Source organism: Doryrhamphus excisus, chromosome 12 (assembly GCF_030265055.1).
Source record: "Doryrhamphus excisus isolate RoL2022-K1 chromosome 12, RoL_Dexc_1.0, whole genome shotgun sequence".
NCBI classification, from domain to species: domain Eukaryota; kingdom Metazoa; phylum Chordata; class Actinopteri; order Syngnathiformes; family Syngnathidae; genus Doryrhamphus; species Doryrhamphus excisus.
The window spans coordinates 20,132,548-20,150,967 of NC_080477.1; the positions used below are offsets into that span (position 1 = coordinate 20,132,548).

Consider the following 18,420-nt stretch of genomic DNA (forward strand, 5'->3'; position numbering starts at 1 on the left):
ACGCTCGCGTCGACGCTGACAGTCACGGGAAACAAGTACAAAGACTATGAAATGTCGACGTATGACGCAGCTCCCACTCGATGTCAGGCGAAACATACGTGAAGAGACAAACTTTGCGAGTGTTGTCGGAAAACTGGGAACTGAACAAGTGTAGGTTTCCGCTCAAAGAATGACTACAAAGTCACGTTTATGCTCAGCCTTTTAGCTAAATTCAGATCATTAAAAAAATGAACTTTTTGGGAAATTTAAAACCCTCTACACAGCTTCTGATAACGTTTTATCATTTTATATTCATGCATTAACAGGTACAATCATGATAACATTTAATACGGTATTTTGTCGTATTTTTGGTAATTGTAACATTATTGGAACTTCTTTGCAGGGCGCCTAAGGATCGACCGATATATCGGCCGGCCGATATTTGCGTTCTTGCGTTCGGTATCGGCCGACACGCGCATGGGTTATTTGTTATCATTGTCATTTTTTCATGTAAATTGAGGGAGCAAAAGCAGTATCGGCCACAAATATCGGCCCAAGCAAAATCGGCCATCGGCTAACGGTGATGGAAACAAATCGGTAAAAAAAACGTATTGGTCGATCCCTACTACGAACTACCACTATGTCTGTCATCAACAGTAGTTAGCATACTCCCTGGTTAGCATGGTTAATGTTAAAAATTTCCACAAAAATGTTGTCTTGGTTTGCGTACATTTTCCATTCATCCTTGCTAGCAGCCTATCAATTTGCCAATACAAGGAAACAGAAACAGGAAGTGATTTCTACCGCCGATATTTACGTTCCTGTGTTCGGTATCGGCCGATATGCGTGTGGGTTATTTGTTATCATTGTCATTTTTTCATGTAAATTGAGGGAGCAAAAGCAGTATCGGCCACAAATATCGGCACAAGCAAAATCGGCCATCAGCTAATGATGATGGAAAAAAATCGGTATCTGCATTGGCCCGAAAAAAACCATATCGGTCGATCCCTACTAGGAACTACCGCTATTTCTGTCAGCAACAGTAGTTAGCATACGCCCTGGTTAGCATTGTTAACGTTGAAAATTTTGCACAAAAATGTTGTCTTGGTTTGCGTACATTTTCCATTCATCCTTGCTAGCAGCCTATTAATTTGCTAATACAAGGAAACAGAAACAGGAAGTGATCTCTGCCGCCGATATTTACGTTCCTGCGTTCGGTATCGGTTGATACGCATGTGGGTTATTTGTTATCATTGTCATTTTTCCATGTAAATTGAGGGAGCAAAAGCAGTATCGGCCAAAAATATCGGCCCAAGCAAAATCGGCCATCAGCTAATGATGATGGAAAAAAATCGGTATCTGCATTGGCCCGAAAAAAACCATATCGGTCGATCCCTACTAGGAACTACCGCTATTTCTGTCAGCAACAGTAGTTAGCATACGCCCTGGTTAGCATTGTTAACGTTGAAAATTTTGCACAAAAATGTTGTCTTGGTTTGCGTACATTTTCCATTCATCCTTGCTAGCAGCCTATTAATTTGCTAATACAAGGAAACAGAAACAGGAAGTGATCTCTGCCGCCGATATTTACGTTCCTGCGTTCGGTATCGGTTGATACGCATGTGGGTTATTTGTTATCATTGTCATTTTTTCATGTAAATTGAGGGAGCAAAAGCAGTATCGGCCACAAATATCGGCACAAGCAAAATCGGCCATCAGCTAATGATGATGGAAAAAAATCGGTATCTGCATTGGCCCGAAAAAAACCATATCGGTCGATCCCTACTAGGAACTACCGCTATTTCTGTCAGCAACAGTAGTTAGCATACGCCCTGGTTAGCATTGTTAACGTTGAAAATTTTGCACAAAAATGTTGTCTTGGTTTGCGTACATTTTCCATTCATCCTTGCTAGCAGCCTATTAATTTGCTAATACAAGGAAACAGAAACAGGAAGTGATCTCTGCCGCCGATATTTACGTTCCTGCGTTCGGTATCGGTTGATACGCATGTGGGTTATTTGTTATCATTGTCATTTTTCCATGTAAATTGAGGGAGCAAAAGCAGTATCGGCCAAAAATATCGGCCCAAGCAAAATCGGCCATCGGCTAAGGGTGATGGAAAAAAATCGGTATCAGCATTGGCCCGGAAAAAAACATATCGGTCGATCCCTACGAGGAACTACCGCTATTTCTGTCAGCAACAGTAGTTAGCATACGCCCTGGTTAGCATTGTTAATGATGAAAATTTTGCACAAAAATGTTGTCTTGGTTTGCGTACATTTTCCATTCATCCTTGCTAGCAGCCTATTAGTTTGTGAATACAAGGAAACAGAAACAGGAAGTGATCTCTGCCGCCGATATTTACGTTCCTGCGTTCGTTATTGGCCGATACGCGTGTGGGTTATTTGTTATCATTGGTATTTTTTCATGTAAATTGAGGGAGCAAAAGCAGTATCGGCCACAAATATCGGCCACAAATATCAGCCCAAGCAAAATCAGCTATCGGCTAAGGGTGATGGAAAAAATCGGTATCGGCATTGGCCCGAAAAAAAAAACATATCGGTCAATCCCTACTAGGAACTACCGCTATTTCTGTCAGCAACAGTAGTTAGCATACACCCTGGTTAGCATTGTTAACGTTGAAAATTTCCACAAAAATGTTGTCTTGGTTTGCGTACATTTTCCATTCATCCTTGCTAGCAGCCTATTAGTTTGCTAATACAAAGAAACAGAAACAGGAAGTGATCTCCGCCGCCGGTCTATGATGTCATCAGTGGTTGACTCTGTAGCGCTTTGCTAACAAACACAGTTACACCAAAGGTCTCAAAATGTTTTATAGTTTTAAATTCTAAATGCGTTAAGATTAAAATGAACATTCAAAGTTACTTTGACCTTGAAGACATGAGACAAAGACACAATACGGTGGCGAAATCAACATGGACACCGCATTCCTGTTTTGCTATGAGTTATTTATTCAATTCTTGATCAAAATGCTAGCACTTTCGGCTTTCTATGGTTCCATTTTGGGTTATTTTAAATTTACGATCAATGAAAAACACTATTGAATTAAAAAAATAAGTTAATAGTAGACAAATTTTGGCAATGAAAAGAGCACAAATGTGGGGGTGTATGTGGGATGTGACTGCAAATTGGACTGTCAATTTTTTTTTTTTTTTTTGGTTTAAGGACATATCAAAAGTTAAAAGGGTATGACCCGCGTGATATGATATGTCTGGTGTGAATTCAGGGTTAGTCTCACCCACGTTTTGAACATCTGGGCTGGTCATTCATTGGCCTGATTTGAATAGCCCTGCCCTATTAACAGTTATTATTTTTTATTAATTATTAAGCTATTAATAGTAAAACTATACTTTTTAGAGAATCCACAATACTTTCAATACAAATGGACCCTTTAAAAAATGTGGTATTCAAGGTACCTTGCTGCTCTTCAAAAAAGTCCTCCAACAAATGACAGAGGATGCCCTCTACATAACGGGGCCAAGGCGAGCATGACACGGGGGTTGACAAGTGATCCCCCCACCACCACCACTTACAATCCCACACACATAAATAGGCCTGAAAACAGCCCTGACATGCCCACTCGGCAGACCTTCCCTCACCCCTGCCTTGTGTTTCTTTCCTACCTCCATCTCGCTGGAGACAAGCCTCAATTCAGAGCCGCTTTAACCAGGCAAGTGGATGTGACCCTCTTGCCCCCCCAAGTCCGCCTCATCTGAATAAACAAACCCAAAGAGGAGTAGAGTGGAAAGAATGTGCCGAAATTATGAAGGGAGGAAAAAAAAAAGGGGTGCCCGAACAAGGGGGCGCGAGAGAGGGGGGTGGGGGGGTGTATATGCACATTTGAGTGCTTGACAGTGCCGGTGGACGGAATTACGGAAGGCTGAGCAGAAAAAAACGTTACGGGTGTTTCATGTCTATGTGGGCTCTCAGGCTGACAGTGGGCGGCCAGTGCACCCGACCCACCAGCCAACCTTAGCGGCCCATCACTCAGGACGGGCCGAGGGAAGTGCCATGAAAAGAGGTCAGACGTACAGGCAAAGAGGATAGGAGGAGTAGGAGGAGGAGGAGGGCGTCTGCTCAGGGGTTAAGTGTAGAGAAGACAGCGATGAAAGGCAACTGTCATGCACCAGTGCTCGCCCAGGAGCACCTGTCTGGAGGAGAACATGCAAAGCGTACCGCTCAAGGTAAAAGGGCCCGTCCGATGCGCCGCCATTGGAAAGGCAGCACCTTTTTGACAGCGTGCCAGTCAAGCTGTCATTGGCTCTTTCGCATATGCAAGGAGAACTTAAGTTGATGAAGAAAAAAAAAAAACACCCTGAAATCACTCAGACATGAACAGGACCACCTGAAGTGAGAAGACTTTTTATACCATTTAAGCAAAATTGCTGAAGTTAGCACACCATAGAGACAATTATAAACCATTAGTAGTTACAGTAAACCTCGGATATATCGGATTCAATTGTTCCCACTGGTTTTGTCCGATATAAGCGAAATCTGTTATATGCGTATACCGGAAAATGTCCGTTTTACGCATATATCGGATTTATATCCGGTATATACGTAAATCGGATTTTATCCGTTATAAAAAGGCACTTCCTTGACTATGTTTCCAATGTACCTGGACGCGCAGGCAACGCTGCAAACGCTGCAAATGACGTCGTATAGCGGCCTGTCACGATTCGGCGAATCGGAGCGCCACGATGCGGCCATCCGATATATGCGAGGGAAATTTAATGGAAATGCATTGGAACGGGACTGGAGATTTTGTCCGAAATAGGCGAAATCCGTTATAAAAAATACGATATATGCAATGAATTTTTATTGGAAATGCATTACAGAAAAATCGGTTCTTTTTTATCTGTCCGTTGTGAGCGAATTTCCGATATATCCGAGTCCGATATATCCAAGGTTTACTGTACTTACTATACGTTATGAGTGTAAACAAAGAGTGTGAATCTGACTATGGAGGTGTTATTTTATGTTTACAGGTCTCTAATAATCATAAAACCCGGACTTACAAAGTCTCAATCCGGTTTAAATAACTATACATTCACATCATCGATTATGCATATACACAAAGGCATGGTTCTATCAAAATGTAAATAAAAATAATAGGGGTGTAAGAAAATATTGTTTCGGTGATATATCACGTTCTTTGTTCCACGATACTGTATCGATATTAAAAAGTATGATATGGATATTTTCAGGCATTTATCATAGACTGTATATTGTATTTATTCAAGTGCAGACACGGCAACAGTTCATTTCTGAAGGTCCTTTTGTATACTACAAAAGTAGTACTGTGATACTGCAGGTATTTTGTTTTTCAAATTGATATCACTATTTTGTTAAATAATGGTTATTTCAAGCATCCTAAAAGGACGTTTTACTGATGTTAGTTACTTTGTTCCACAAAAATACTCTTCTGATGGTGGATAAATCAGGGACTGTATACTCTGTAAATTTAAAGCTGGATGTTAAAGCTTTATTTATCCAAATGCTACACTTTAATTTTGTGATTTTTACTTTTGTGATACAGCATAACATACTGTTCTAATTGAATAAAAATGTGTTTAGTAATTGCATATTGTTGGTGTAATTCAGTTTTTCCAGGAAATAATCTTTAACTACAAGAAAAACAAAAAAAATATATCGCCATGTTAACAGTATCATGATATATCGTATCGCCAGATTCTTGCCAATACACACCCCGACTTGTGGGTGTGTTTCTATGCAAAGATATGGAGTTTAATGGTAATGGTAATGGTTTTATTTCATTTGAACATGCATCAGATTACAATTGAGTGCATCCCATAATCAGTTCCCAGTTCCACATGTCCAAAAGGAGTAGGAAGAAGCAAAGCTTATTAAATCCTACCCCTCCATCTGGTACTTTTACAATCAGTAACTGTTATATTTGTTCACTTCCTGCTTTCTCAATTTAATTTAATTTAATTTAATTTAATTTAATTTAATTTAATTTAATTTAATTTAATTTAATTTAATTTAATTTAATTTAATTTAATTTAATTTAATTTAATTTAATTTAATTTAATTTAATTTAATTTAATTTAATTTAATTTAATTTAATTTAATTTAATTTAATTTAATTTAATTTTTGTTTCTTGAATTGGCTCATCGTTGTGCATTGTTTGAGGTCCTTACTCAATCCATTCCATAGTTTGATTCCACATACTGAAATGCTATGGATTTTTAACGTAGTCCTAGCATATAAGTGTTTCAATGAGTGTTTTAATGAGTGTGCTAAGACAGTCCACAAAGCATGCTATGGTGAGGGAGGTAGCGTGAATGTAATATTTCAGCCTCACGAAATTACCAAAATGTGTAAATCTGACCTTCAGTAAAAAGAATTACTCACTTTTAAGCCGAGAACAAGCCAAAGTTCAGGCATGTTAACACACTTACTTTTATGGTGCTTCAATTAGAAGGTACAAATTAACAGGTTACCATTCACATGATGTCCTACTGCGATTTGGAACGGAGGGCTTTCAGATTTTGCATTGAAACCACATGTTGGGCATCACGGTAACAGCGGGTACTTTATTTTATTGCAAAGGTGAGTCATTACAAAAGAAAATAAAGTTGCAAATAAACTAAAGGATATCTTTGAAGGGAATTTATTAATACTCCGGTCTCTGTTCCCTCGCTAACACGTTATGTTTATTCAACCCTCCGCAAACAATGATGCAATCGAATACACATCCAAACACATGGTTCACAATTACGTACATCAAACTCTACACGCTCACCGTGTCAGAATTGGCAGACAAACCAAAATGGAAACTAACAGCTAAGGCGGATCATAGCCTCGGCTAGCTAATGAACCCCCCGGAGACTCGTGCCTCTTTGTAGGAGGTGAGAGGGTCACTCCCATGTTTATTCAGCAGCGGCCCAATGAGCCACCATCTATTGATTGGACTGATTATTCTATGTCTCTGCGGTGATGGGACACATGCATGACAGATGAACCCCCTCCTACTTTGGTTGGGTCACGTTGGACGTAATCTCATTGGATTTGACGGCTGATCTGGTCGGCCGGTTTGCCTGAGCTGCGTCGTAGCCTTGTTTGCTGACACTCTGACATCTGTGGCTAATGTCTCAACACCATTAGGAGGTGCTCGGCAGGGGCTGTCAGACACAAAAGCTGTCAAGGGCTGTTTAGGTAATGTCACTCACTGCTTCTGCAGGACGGAACCATACGGGTTTGCTTAAGAACTGATGCACATGATGACTGTTTCAGTCTATGGAATTTTATTTTGGTATTTCCACAAATACAATCTGAAGCAAAAAAATAAACTTAACGAAAGGTGACGGGACTTTAATTGGAGGAGAGGCTGTTAATTCCCAAATTTTTAGCCTAAATAATGCAGCAGCAGAACCAATGTTGTAACGACAGTAAAGGGGGAGACCACTCAGCCAGCACGAATAGTTCATATTCACAGCACAGCAACCTAACACGAAAGACTTTGACTTGACACCAACTGCATTTCAAAGCACACGCACAGCCATCTTGTGGAAGTGGTAAAACAACTACATCACAGTTGTTAACCCTTTGCTAATTAGAAGAGACAGGTAGACAACATCCTGTCTCAGCAAATGCCACACAACCGTCAAGAGTGGAAGAAGTTGGTAGACCATTGCAAGAGTGGTGCCCCTATGACACCGTAAGGAATTATGGGAAAAGAAGAAGAAGACCTATTAGATATGATTGTTAGAGCTATAGATTCAGTGTAATAGATTCTCACAGGAGGCCTTCTTGACACACACTCACATAGCACAATCACAGTTGCGTTAGTATGACACACAGTATGACACTGTAAGAAGTTATGGGAAAAGAAGAAGAAGACCTATTATATATGATTGTTATATCTATAGATTCAGTGTAATAGATTCTCACAGAAGGCCTTCTTGACACACACTCACATAGCACAATCACAGTTGCGTTACACGTACATATGGCACACAAAGGATGCATTGTTCTCACTCACACAAGCTTCACATTCACTTCTACACAAACTTAACATTCACATTTCATTCTGGGTTCCTTCCCCAAGCTTAACAAAATATTCATTCATTCATTCATTTTCTACCGCTTATCCTCACGAGGGTAGCAGGGGGGTGCGGGACCCTAAATCCTAAATGTTTGGTGGTGGTCGGCGAGGCTGTAGGTCCGAATTGGATCGAATGGACTACCCAGGGCAGCTGTGCTTACAGATGTAGTTTACTATCACCAGTGTGTGAATGGAAAATGGAAAACTCAGCAGTAATTTTACAATTTTACAAGAATAAAGTCAAAATATCTTGTAATTTTAGAAGCATAACGTTTTTGTCAAAAAAAAATATGATGAAAAAAACATGTACATACGTATAATATTCTGAAAATAAACAGAATTGAGTTGTAATTATTGGAAAATCAGGTAGCGGGAAAAACTTACAACTTGTGAGAATAAAGTCAAAATATTATGGGAAAAATTTGGAAAAGGCAAATTTACTAGAATAAAATTGAAATCTTTGGAAAATATATTTTTAAAAAAACAATAACAACAGAAATGGAAAAAAACTGTTTAAGGCAGATCGCATTGTATCCTGATTTTTTGGGTAGAAATCCATTTGACAACAGGGAGAACATGCAAACTCCACACAGAGATGGCCGAGGTTGGAATTGAACTGTGGTCTCCTAGTTGTGAGGCCTGTGAGCTAACCACTCAACCACTGTGCAGCCCCTTTAATAAAATATATTGCTTTTTTTTTAACCTTTTAAATTGGGACTACTTATCCCATAGCAATGCAGTCAGCTATGGAAAGTTGAACTAGAGTATATCAACATAGACCGACGTTACAGTAGACAGTATTATTCCGTCCAATAAAACACTGGCATGGAAGCAGGAGTTCATAACACTCAGCTTGGGATTGTGCCGTATTAGTGTTAGAAAGTCTACTTTGATCTACCATCAATCTAGCCCTACTCCAAACTCTAAATCCTTGCATGATGCCATGAGGATTTTCCATTGAGGACTTTGGTCTGATCACAGACCCTCTTAAGCACATATGGTAGGCAGTAGCGGGCCGTCTTCACAACACAATGCAGACATGCCTTTAAAAGCTGATATCATCTCTCCAGATGCAGACCAAATGTCACCCGTCTAACACAGATACAGACAAAAAAAAGGGGTAGGAGATACTAAATTTGGGAACAATCAAGGGGAAGTATTTCTGCCCTTACATGGTTAATAACAGGAAGTCAGTCATGGCCAGCGACTCATCTCACGCCTCATAAACGGTAACTTAGTGGCTCGTTTTACTCCCAGGAATTGCATCACGTATAGTTCGAAAATGTCACAACGATCCACGCCACTATTACTGCTCCCCTAAAAGCTGACTTACGACCGATTAGCATGACCTGACAAAAAGATATGACGACCTTACACCAAACGACAAAATGTCTTCCTTCCCCCGGCTTTAGTGCCGCAGCGGCGGCAGAATTAGATTCGATAGGCTTGACTAATCAAGCTGATCTGTTAAGTTCTCTGTCGCTGGGATCAAACTAGGCAAGACAAGGTAAAGACATGCTGAGAAAAACCTGAGCAGCAGACTAATCAACGCTCACACAGCAGATCAATGAAAGACCCCCGGGGCTCCAGGCTGCACTATATTACACACCAAAACTTCATATTCATTCATTGATTTTGCTTTTCAGAATAGTATATCATTGAAGTCCAATGGGAGTGGGAAAAAATAGAGGCCGGGAGGTGGGGTGGTGTGGGGGGGGTGAGGTCAACCCTCGCGTGGAAGGATGTTTGCGCGATATTGATGGCTGGTGCTGAAAGAAATGACTGAATATCTGGATCAATAACTCAGCCCGCTACGGGTTGTTGCAGATGGAAAAATATAAATACATCTTTATGGCTTGTGGAGTGGCTGCAGCCAACGGGGCTAAATGCCCCCCTTAAGGTAAACTCTCTGATTAGCCGAGGCCAAAGGTGAGTCGGAGGGCTCTGCTGATGGTGAGGATGCCCATGCTTGCTAATGCACACGGGGGCCCAGTAAAGGAGGCGAGGATGTGACAGGTCATGGGGCCCTGGGCTTCTGACCTGACCCTCCTTTTCATTTGTAACATCGATGGGCGCAGGCTACACCATTTGCGGACTTGTTCGCGTCATAAATCCCGCCAGAAATAGACGCCATCTTTAATTTCCACAGAGTATCCATCCATCCATCCATTTTCTATACCGCTTATCCTCACTCGTGTTATTGTGTCACCGCGAGAGGACATATTAACAAAATACTTACAAATCGGGACAGCCCACATCATGACCTTTAACATGACATATGACATGATGGGGTACTACAACTTTAATATTTCAACTCTATGCTATTGGAATAGCATAACAAGAAAAATGTTTCCTCTTAATATTTTGACTTTATTCCTGTAAAATGACTGCCGATTTTTCTATTTTTGCTGTTGTTATTCATTTTGATGTTAAATTATATTTTTAGAATATACCGCGGGCCGCACTTTGGGCACGCCTGGTTTAACAAATCTTGTTTCAGCAAAAAAAAAGATGTGTCACCGCGAGAGGACATATTAACAAAATACTTACAAATCTGGACAGCCGACATAATGACCTTTAACATGACATATGACATGATGGGGTACTACAACTTTAATATTTCAACTCTATGCTATTGGAATAGCATAACAAGAAAAATGTTTCCTCTTAATATTTTGAATTTATTCCTGTAAAAAGACTGCCAATTTTTCTATTTTTGCTGTTGTTATTCATTTTGATGTTAAATTATATTTTTAGAATATACCGCGGGCCGCACTTTGGGCAAACCTGGTTTAACAAGTCTTGTTTCAGCAAAAAAAAAAGATGTGTCACCGCGAGAGAACATATTAACAAAATACTTACAAATCTGGACAGCCGACATAATGACCTTTAACATGACATATGACATGATGGGGTACTACAACTTTAATATTTCAACTCTATGCTATTGGAATAGCATAACAAGAACATTTTTTCCTCTTAATATTTTGACTTTATTCCTGTAAAATGACTGCCGATTTTTCTATTTTTGCTGTTGTTTTATTAATTTTAATGTTAAATTGTATTTTTAGAATATACCGCGGGCCGCACTTTGGGCACGCCTGGTTTAACGAGTCTTGTTTCAGCAAAAAGAAAGATGTGTCACCGCAAGAGGACATATTAACAAAATACTTACAAATCAGGACAGTCCACATCATGACCTTTAACATGACATATGACATGATGGGGTACTACAACTTTAATATTTCAACTCTATGCTATTGGAATAGCATAACAAGAAAAATTTTTCCTCTTAATATTTTGACTTTATTCCTGTAAAATGACTGCAGATTTTTCTATTTTTGCTGTTGTTATTCATTTTGATGTTAAATTATATTTTTAGAATATACCGCGGGCCGCACTTTGGGCACGCCTGTTTTAACGAGTCTTGTTTCAGCAAAAAGAAAGATGTGTCACCGCGAGAGGACAAATATTAACAAAATACTTACAAATCTGGACAGCCCACATCATGACCTTTAACATGACATATGACATGATGGGGTACTACAACTTTAATATTTCAACTGTACGCTATTGGAATTACGTGTTTCCTCATAATATTATGAGTTTATTCTTCTGAAATTCTCAACTTTTTTCTTTGTAAAACACAAATTTTCTCTTAATATTTTGACTATGACTCTTCTAAAATAACATTATAGTTCCTCACAATATTATGTTATTTTCGTAACAAGAATTCTTTTTTCCTCTTAATATTTTGACTTTATTCCTGTAAAATGACTGCAGATTTTTCTATTTTTGCTGTTGTTTTATTAATTTCAATGTTAAATTGTATTTTTAGAATACACCACAGGCCGCACCTTGGGCACGCCCGGTTTAATGAGTCTTATTTCAACAAGAAATGTTTTTTCCTCTTAATATTTTGACTTTATTCCTGTAAAATGACTGCCGATTTTTTCTATTTTTGCTGTTGTTTTATTAATTTTAATGTTCATTCTTTCATTCATTTTCTACCACTTTTCGTCACGAGGGTTGCAGGGGGTGCTGGAGCCTATCCCAGCTGTCTTCGGGCGAGAAGCCGGGTATGATTTTAATGTTAAATTGTATTTTTAAAATATACCACTGGCCTCACTTTGGGCATGCCTGGTTTAACGAGTCTTTTTTCAGCAAAAAGAAAGAGGTGTCACAATGTCAAGTATGATGTGGTTCAAACCAAGTCCGGCACCATCACTCTGCAAGTGCAAATCATTTGGTCAAGTATGGAAAATATCATCATAATCACCATAATCCGCCCTCCAAGCAGTTCACAGAAGCATCGTCCCGCCTTTGTTTTGGCTCTGATACTACATCCAAATACCAGAAATTGCCAATTTTGGTCGGATGATTGAAAATTCCCAAAGTGAACGCAATGCAAACTGGATTTTTGGTACCGAAAGACAACTGTGAGCACCCCCTGCGTCTAAAAACAGCTACAGGAAGTGGCGTTATATAGATGCAAAACACTTTGTAATCAACCCAGGCCAAAGCTCTGGTGCTGAGCATCCACCCATCCTTTATTTACAGCACAATTACCCAGAACAACACCCAGCCTGCTCCACAGTAGCCAATGGGGCCATAAACAGGGGAGGAACCACATCATCGCCTACTCCTTAATTAAATGAAAGCCGGTTGCTTCATTTGCTTGTTTTTTTTTTTTTTTTTTTGGTCATTGAACTGGCTAGCCCACCGGTGAAGACCTCCCAGACACCATCCTCACTCGGCTTTAAATCAAGACTGTATAAATGGCCCAGTGGGTCCCCCGCTGGACTCCCATCGGCAAGGCCAGAGCGGGGCATGTGGCATGGATCGACACCTCGCCGGCGATAAGTAATTCAGTGGAGGATTAGCAGCATGATAGCCTGATCAATACTGTGTGCTCAGGCCATTAGGAATGCAGCGAGGAAATGACCCCCTCCGGTAATAAAGTAGGGCATCAAGGTTCTCCTTCATTTGCCAGCTCCATTAGTGTAATGGTATCATTATCTGCCACAGCCGTATTTTTCCGAGGCCTGGCTTCTCCACAGCTCAACCGGCGGGGGTCTGATGAAGCCGTGCGAGCCCCCCATGCCGACCGGTTCCCCCTTTGCTATTCCACAAAAAACCAGGGTGTAAATCTAGCGCTGTTGGGAGCTTATGTGCTACCCTGTTTTATGTCACCATGCAACACTATTTCTCCATTATTGGCTCATTAATGCGTGGGTTAATACGGAAAAAAAAATGGCGAGCAAAGAGCAAAAGATGCTGAATGTGCCGAATCGGATGCCCCGCCCTCTTCTTGCTAAAACACCAGGTCCGACATGACAGGACGTCAGCATTAGTCGCCGTAAATCGTTGGTGTTACACTAATTCACCAGCAGGCGAGAATTGATTAACCGTGTCAGGACGTGTGGCCACATAATCAGCTTTTACCTCGCTAGTTGTTAATTTAACAGAAGTGCCGAGGGAAGCACAAACCATTTTAATGAGTGTTTGGGAGTTTAAAAAAAAAAAAAAAAAAAGTCTAAACAGCTTGCCGCAACCAGGAGAGAACCAATGAGGCTGATCTAAGCAGAGAACCGGGCTGAGGACCAGACCTCGAAAACATCTGGTGACCCTGTGCGATCATTACTTAGCCTGCTGCTCACACACTTCCTGTTTTGACGCTGCACATTATGCTTGTCATCGAGGGCCCCGAATGGCGAGATTGCATCCAAAAAAAAAAAAAAAAGATGTTAGAACATCGGGTTAAAGGACAGGGTCAATCCTCTCCATCGTGTGATGATAGTAATCATAACAAGCAATGAGATGTTTGAAACTATGCCCGTAATGTGTGCTCATTTCAATCAATACACAATCAAACAAACAATTTGCCATAAGTATCGTAAACGGCATACTTTAACGGACCCCTGAGGTCGAATACAATCCAATACGGGAACCTGGTAAACCGCCAATGGAAAATAAGTTAACCACTAACCACTGTTCAATTTAAATAGGGATTGAGATTGGCATGTAGTAAGTACCGTATTTTCCCGATTATAAATCGCAATTTTTTTTCATAGGTTGGCTGTTCCTGCGACTTATACTCCAGAGCGACTTATAAATGAAAAAACTGTTTATGTTACATAAACACTGGACACCTTTTCTGTTCATGTTTATTTTTTGTGTAGCTGAATAAGCATTGTGTTAGCATATCTTACACCTATTCAGCCTGTTCTCTATTCTTTTATTGTTAGAACTTGCCTTCCAAGAGTTTGTAAAATAAATTACTCGCAAAAAATGCGACTTATGTATGTTTTTTTCTACCTAATTATGCATTTTTGGCCTTGTGCGACTTATACTCCGGAGCGACTTATACTCCAGAAAATACGGTATATATACTGTATATTGTAGCGACGAAAAGTCGCACTTTTTTTCATAGGTTGGCTGTTCCTGCGACTTATACTCCAGAGCGACTTATAAATGAAAAAAGTGTTTATGTTACATAAACACTGGACACCTTTTCTGTCCATGTTTATTTTTTGTGTTAGCATATCTTACACCTATTCAGCCTGTTCTCTATTCTTTTATTGTTAGAACTTGCCTTCCAAGAGGACGTAATGTCTGTTTTGGTCAAGTAGTTCGTAAAATAAATTACCCGCAAAGCGACTTAGATTCCATTGCGACTTACGTATGTTTTTTCTACCTAATTATGCATTTTTGGCTTTGTGCGACTTATAGTCTTGAAAATACGGTATATATACCATATTTTCCGGACTATAAGTCACACTTTTTTTCATAGGTTGGCTGTTCCTGCGACTTATACTCCAGAGCGACTTATAAATGAAAAAAGTGTTTATGTTACATAAACACTGGACACCTTTTCTGTTCATGTTTATTTTTTGTGTAGCTGAATAAGCATTGTGTTAGCATATCTTACACCTATTCAGCCTGTTCTCTATTCTTTTATTGTTAGAACTTGCCTTCCAAGAGGACGTAATGTCTGTTTTGGTCAAGTAGTTTGGAAAATAAATTACTTGCAAAAAATGCGACTTATACTCCAGTGCGACTTATGTATGTTTTTTCTACCTAATTATGCATTTTTGGCCTTGTGCGACTTATAGTCCAGAAAATACGGTAATCAAAATTGTGACTCGGGTACAACTTGCATGACTCAAATCCACACCTTTGGCAAATGGCCATAGTGGTCTTTAGGGATATTAAATACAACTGTAAGACCGCCTAAACAACTATAACTTCAATAGAAATGCAAGTTAAAAGGAAGGAAGACGACTACTAAAGTAGAAAGTCGAATTGTTCAAATGAAGAATGGGTATTTCAAAAATAAAGCTTAGTTTTGGTCTCTAAAGGCACATTAATGTTCATTAAACTTCAGTGAGCCTCTACTTGATAGACTTATCTGTAAGCATTTTTTTTAAAGTAACTAGAACTGTAGACAGGAAGTCTGGTCTGACTGGGGGATTTTCTGGGATTGTGTGTCCATTCCCTAAATCACAAGGACAACAGGGCCATCATCACATCTCACGCCACAAAAAAAAAACAAAAAAAAACATTATATAACCACTGATAGCATAAAGGAGCTAAGCAAACAGCAAACAGATTCCCTTCTACTATCATACAGTCATTTTAGGATTGCATTCAACTACAGAGACAGGAAGTGAAGCCACACGGTCTGCACGAGGGCCAGCTGGAACCAGTTCTCGCTCTGACTGACCCCATCCCGGCTCATCTGGCCGCCACGGTTAGCTTCACAGACAGGAGGAAGCACGTCCTACCACAGGTTGTCCGACGTGAACTCAACACATGTAACGGCATGCAGATTCCAAGTCAGCGGGAGATAACAGACGAGCGAGATATTGTGCAGAATTTTACTTTTTACTGTCATCATCGTCAAAAACCACAAGCGTCACTGCTTGTTAAATACGCGGCAAAGCGCAAGCCCCACCGCAGTCAGGCGTAGAATTGCAGCCATATTCACTCATATTGTCTTAAAATCACACTGCAGACATATCTCGCACAGCGTGATTTAGGGAGGAAAATCCCTTTCGCTATCAGACATTATCTCAACAAGGACATATCACGCTGCATGCGGGATATTAGCTAAAACTGAATCATCAGTTGACTTTGCAATTTTATGTAATCATTATAGATGAGCCACTTCTTTGGTTATATTACTCAAACAACCAGGTTTCTGGAATAAAATGTGAATTGCTGATGTTTTGCAAAACTAAAATATCATTAAAAGTAGGAATTCATTCATTCATTTTCTAACGCTTTTTCCTCACGAGGGTCGCGGGGGTGCTGGAGCCTATCCCAGCTGTCTTCGGGCGAGAGGCGGGGTACACCCTGGACTGGTCGCCAGCCAATCACAGGGCACATATAGACAAACAACCATTCACACTCACATTCATTCATTCATTCATTTTCTACCGCTTTTTCCTCACGAGGGTCGCGGGGGTGCTGGAGCCTATCCCAGCTGTCTTCGGGTGAGAGGCGGGGTACACCCTGGACTGGTCGCCAGCCAATCACAGGGCACATATAGACAAACAACCATTCACACTCACATTCATACCTATGGATAATTTGGAGTGGCTAATTAACCTAGCATGTTTTTTGGAATGTGGGAGGAAACCGGAGTACCCGGAGAAAACCTGGGGAGAACATGCAAACTCCACACAGAGATGGCCGAGGGTGGAATCAAACCCTGGTCCTCCTAGCTGTGAGGTCTGCACGCTAACCACTCGACCATTGTGCCGCCTAAAAGTAGGAATGCGCAATATATTTTTTTCAAAGACCTTTGTGCTTCTCAAGACCAATAATGATAACATCATGATCATATATCACAGATCGCTTGTGTCGTGGTGATAGGAACAAGACCCTGGCATTTTTTTCTTCTTAGCACAGCATTTGGAGCAAAATGTGTTCCTCTGAAGCAGTGTAAAGTCCCACATGATCAACGCCATGTTTGTTTACATTTGAGCTCAGAGGAAGCTCAGCATGTCACAAAAAAAGGAGCGCTTGGTTTGCTCAGCATACAAATTATAAACACAATAATGCAAATATTGTTGAATGAATATGTCTAAATTGTAAAGTATTTTGAGGATACTTCATTTTCAAGAGTTGCATACACTTATAATGTTTAGTTAAATTGCAACTCAATCTGTAGCTATTTGTTTACATTAGAATGACACTTACTATTAGCATTATTGACCATTTCCTGGTTGCTTACTGCCTATTTATGTCAGCTAAAGAGTGTTTTACTGCTTTAATCACATATAAACTTGACATCTGAGATCTGACTGAGGCTTGTGTTATATTTCCACCAAAAAGGGATGATGAGGAGGAGGAGGATGAGGGATGATGCGCACGTACGTCAAATAGCTAGCGACGCATTAAAAGACATTTGAACGCATCTTAAGTTGCTCTTGTTGGTGATGGTGGTTGTGTATGTGTGCAAAAAAAAGGGAGCGGGGGCGTTGGGAAAGTGAGGAGAAAAACCAAACAAAAAAAAAAAAACAATAAAGCAAAGAGGCAAGGTGAGGTATGCGTTGGCCCCCGCGTCTTTGTAGCTTCCAACAAGCAGCCAGCAGCGTCACATTCGGAGCGTTAGACATTCATCAAGCGGACAGTCCTGAGAAATAAGCCAGACGCGACGGAGATAAAACGCTATCAGTACCTTTCTTCTCTTCTCCCCCTCACTGTCACCCGATCTTTTCATGTTCCTGGAGTTGTGTTTACGCTCCCCTGCCTCCGTTCGGGGGCACCGTCGGTTCTTGTAGTCCGTTGACATTTACATCCGTGTTATTTATTCACTTCAAACAACCTTCATTTTTATAAATTACATTTGGTTGTATATTTTTTTAAACTTATCGTTGATATTAGGTCGGCGTGGTCAGCTTTTGTGCAGCAGTCACTAAAAAAAGCGGAAATGCACAGCACTGAGGACAACAAATCCCAGAATGCATTGCTCCTCAAGGCGGAAGTAGCTACGGCACGTTCCAGATGTTGCTGAGCACCGGTGAGAACGCAGGTACTGATCAACAAAAAAGCCTCAAACTGATCTAATTGTTATAAATCGCATATTTGACTTAAGTAAACTTGTTAATTAGATTTAAATTTTAAATTAATGCAAATAATGATTCCCGTGTCAAATATTCTGCCTTTACAAAGTCAATACTATTGAAATGAAAATATTACTGGTTAGCCATGGTAAATTAGAGCCTATCTAACTGACTTTGGACTTGGCATCAGCTAATCACAGGACACGTACCTACACACAACCACTTACACGCACAACCGACTATTTAAAGACTATTTAAAGTCTATTTAAAGTCTA

General features: G+C 40.2%; 1 protein-coding gene across 3 annotated transcripts in view; it reads right to left on the reverse strand.

Moving 5' to 3' along the window:
• The window catches only part of fto (FTO alpha-ketoglutarate dependent dioxygenase), a 215,212-nt gene extending 197,308 nt beyond the window's left edge, over positions 1–17,904 (reverse strand). For all 3 annotated transcript variants that reach the window (XM_058089308.1, XM_058089306.1, XM_058089307.1), the window contains exon 1: positions 17,761–17,904. In XM_058089308.1, the coding sequence (XP_057945291.1) occupies positions 17,761–17,874 (114 nt within the window). In that variant the 5' untranslated portion in view covers positions 17,875–17,904. The remainder of the gene's footprint in view (positions 1–17,760) is intronic.
• Positions 17,905–18,420: the final 516 nt, after the last annotated feature.